At 41.2% G+C, this 2,645-nt stretch overlaps 1 protein-coding gene across 1 annotated transcript; it reads right to left on the bottom strand.

The window, feature by feature from the left end:
• Positions 1–673: 673 nt before the first annotated feature.
• Positions 674–2,297, bottom strand: LOC124775570 (craniofacial development protein 2-like). The gene is made up of 3 exons (XM_047250400.1): positions 2,098–2,297; positions 1,484–2,033; positions 674–1,276 (listed from the first exon to the last, which is right to left on the bottom strand). The coding sequence occupies exons 1-3, from the start codon at positions 2,295–2,297 to the stop codon at positions 674–676; spliced, it is 1,353 nt and encodes a 450-aa protein (XP_047106356.1).
• Between the last annotated feature and the right edge of the window lie 348 nt (positions 2,298–2,645).

Genomic DNA, 2,645 nt, shown 5'->3' with positions numbered 1-2,645 from the left:
TTCCCACTATATCTAACTTCAACCTATCCATTTCCCTTTTTAAATTTTCTAACCTACCTGCCCGATTAAGGGATCTGACATTCCACGCCCTGTTTTTCAGTACGTTCCATAATTTGTTGTGATCGACGCAGTCAAAGGCTTTGGCATAGTCAATAAAGCAGAGGTACACATCTCTCTGGAATTCTCTTGCTTTTTCCATAATCCACCGAATGTTAGCAATTTGATCTCTAGTTCCTCTTCCTTTCCTAAATCCAGCTTGTTCTTCTGGTAGCTCTCGATCTAGATATTGGCGAAATCTATTTTGTAAGATTTTTAACATGACTTTGCTAGCATGTGAGATAAGTGCGATTGTTCGGTAATCTGAGCATTCTTTAGAACTTCTCTTCTTTGGAATGGGGATGAATACTGATCTTTTCCAGTCTTCTGGCCACTGCTGCGTGATCCATATTTTTTGACATATTGAGTGCAGCAATTTCACTGCATCCTTTCCAGTGACTTTAAACAATTCTGCTGGTATTTCATCATGTCCACTAGTTTTGTTATCAGCCATATTTTCAAGGGCCCACTGGATTTCACTCTCCAAAATATCTGGCTCTAGTTCTAAATTAACACCAACATCAGCAGTAGGAGCCCTGTCATTATGCAGTTCTTTCTTGTACAGGTCTTCTACATATTATGCCCATCTTTCCTTAACATCCTCTGCTTCACTCAGATCTTTCCCATTTCTGTCTTTTATCATTCCAATTTTTGCCTGGAATTTTCCTTTAATTTCTCTAATTTTCTTATAAAGAACTCTTGTCTTCCCCATTCCGTAACTATCTTCAACTTCCTTGCACTGTTTATTAAAGAATATATTTTTATCTCTTCTAGCTAATTTCTGAAAATCTTTATTTAATTTAAACATAACTGATCTATCTCCCTTGATTTTTGCTTTCCTTTGTTCTTCTGCAACTTGCAGTGCCTCAACTGATAGCCATCTAGCCTTCTTGCTGTTCCTTTTCTTGGGAATGTGTTTCTCTGCAGCCTCCTTGACAGTATTAGCAACTTCTGTCCACATCTCTTGTGAGCTTTTGTCCTCCAGCTCTAATACATTAAATCTGTTTTGCACCTCTACAGTGTAGTCGGAGGGTATAGAGTTAAGGTTGTATCTGCAAGTTGGGATACTTTTTGCTACAGTCTGAAGTTTCAGCCAAAATTTTGCAATCAGGAGCTCATAATCTGATCCGCAGTCAGCCCCAGGTCTTGTTGTAGCTGAATGAACCGCGCTCTTCCACCTCTGATTACAAAGTATGTAATCAATTTGGTTCCAGTATTGGCCATCTGGCGAAGTCCAGGTATATAGGCGTCGTTTTGGTAGTTGAAACAGTGTTTTAGTTATTATTAATGAATTTTCTTGGCAGAATTCTAGGAGTCTCTGTCCTGCTTCATTTTTTGTACCAAGACCATATTTCCCTGTTATACCTTCTACAGCTTGATTTCCCACTTTTGCATTCCAAGCTCCATCTATGAAGACGATATTCTTTTTTGGTGTTGACAGTAGTAATTCTTGTAAATCTCCATAGAACTCGTCAATAATTTCCTTTTCAGCATCGGTTGTTGGCGCATAAACTTGAATTACTGTGATGTTGAGGGGCTGACCTTGAAGTCTGATGGACATCATTCTATCATTTTTATATTTGCATCCCATTACAGCTTTTCTCACTTTATCACTAACTATGAAGGCTACTCCATTACTTCTGTTGTTATCGTGCCCAGAATAATACACCATATGGCCATCCAAAGCAAATTCTCCCATGCCAGTCCACCTCATTTCACTTATTCCCAATATGTCGATGTTAATTTTCTCCATTTCTCTTTTCACTATGTCTAGTTTTCCTTGATACATGGATCTTACATTCCATGTTCCTATGCAGTGCTTCTCTTTGCACCATCTTACTCTTCGTGAAGCTCCTCTCAACCTGGTTCCCCCGGAGATCCGATCGGGGAACTTGAAACTCCGGAACATTTTGAGCTGAGCGAAGCCATGGGGTTTTCTTGGGACAGTTCAGTGGTGGTTTCCCATTGCCTTCCACTGTTCTCCAACTCCTATCTGCTCACCGACTAAGTTTCCCACTGGGGTTGGTTACCCAAACTTCCGCTGAGTTGCTTGGCTTAACAGGGGCACCATGTGTAGGTAGGAAGTTGGAGAATTGAGGTGACAGAGGCTGTGAGAACTCTCTTGCTGAGTTCTTGTAATCACGTTTCACCCCCATTTTATGCCAGAGTCTCATGATGTCTGCAGAGACCCCCCAGGTCATTTAGTTGCAGCACTGATGTGCAAATTCCAGCTTTCATTGCTGATCAACAGCAGTCAACACAGGGCATGAACTAGGCATCTGCTGTGGAGGCCAATACGCAGCAAAATTCACTGAACAGTCATAGAAGAGACATGTTGGTGATCCTGTGGTTCATCTCCACAGTCAGTTGCTCAAGAGTTGCATGTCTGTTCACCCCTAAGCATCTCTGTACTCATGATTCACCTCTGTGGTCCATGGCTCATGGTGCTCCACAGTTACCTCGGTACTGGTTTTGGATAGTGCCATTTTTCCATGCATGGTATACTTATCACGGCAGCATCCGAAGAGTTTTCAAAGTTGGTAATTTCA

This window comes from Schistocerca piceifrons, chromosome 2 (assembly GCF_021461385.2).
Source record: "Schistocerca piceifrons isolate TAMUIC-IGC-003096 chromosome 2, iqSchPice1.1, whole genome shotgun sequence".
Classification (NCBI taxonomy): domain Eukaryota; kingdom Metazoa; phylum Arthropoda; class Insecta; order Orthoptera; family Acrididae; genus Schistocerca; species Schistocerca piceifrons.
Note: the sequence above shows the minus strand (reverse complement) of the source record. Positions and strands in the feature narration are given on the sequence as shown.

Coding starts and splice junctions, on each gene's coding strand:
- LOC124775570 (XM_047250400.1), bottom strand. CDS start 2,297: ATGACCTGGGGGGTCTCTGCAGACATCATGAGACTCTGGCATAAAATG. Junction 2,034..2,097: donor CCCAGTGGGAAACTTAGTCG/GTGAGCAGATAG, acceptor AACTGTCCCAAG/AAAACCCCATGGCTTCGCTC. Junction 1,277..1,483: donor ATGGAGCTTGGAATGCAAAA/GTGGGAAATCAA, acceptor CTTTGTAATCAG/AGGTGGAAGAGCGCGGTTCA.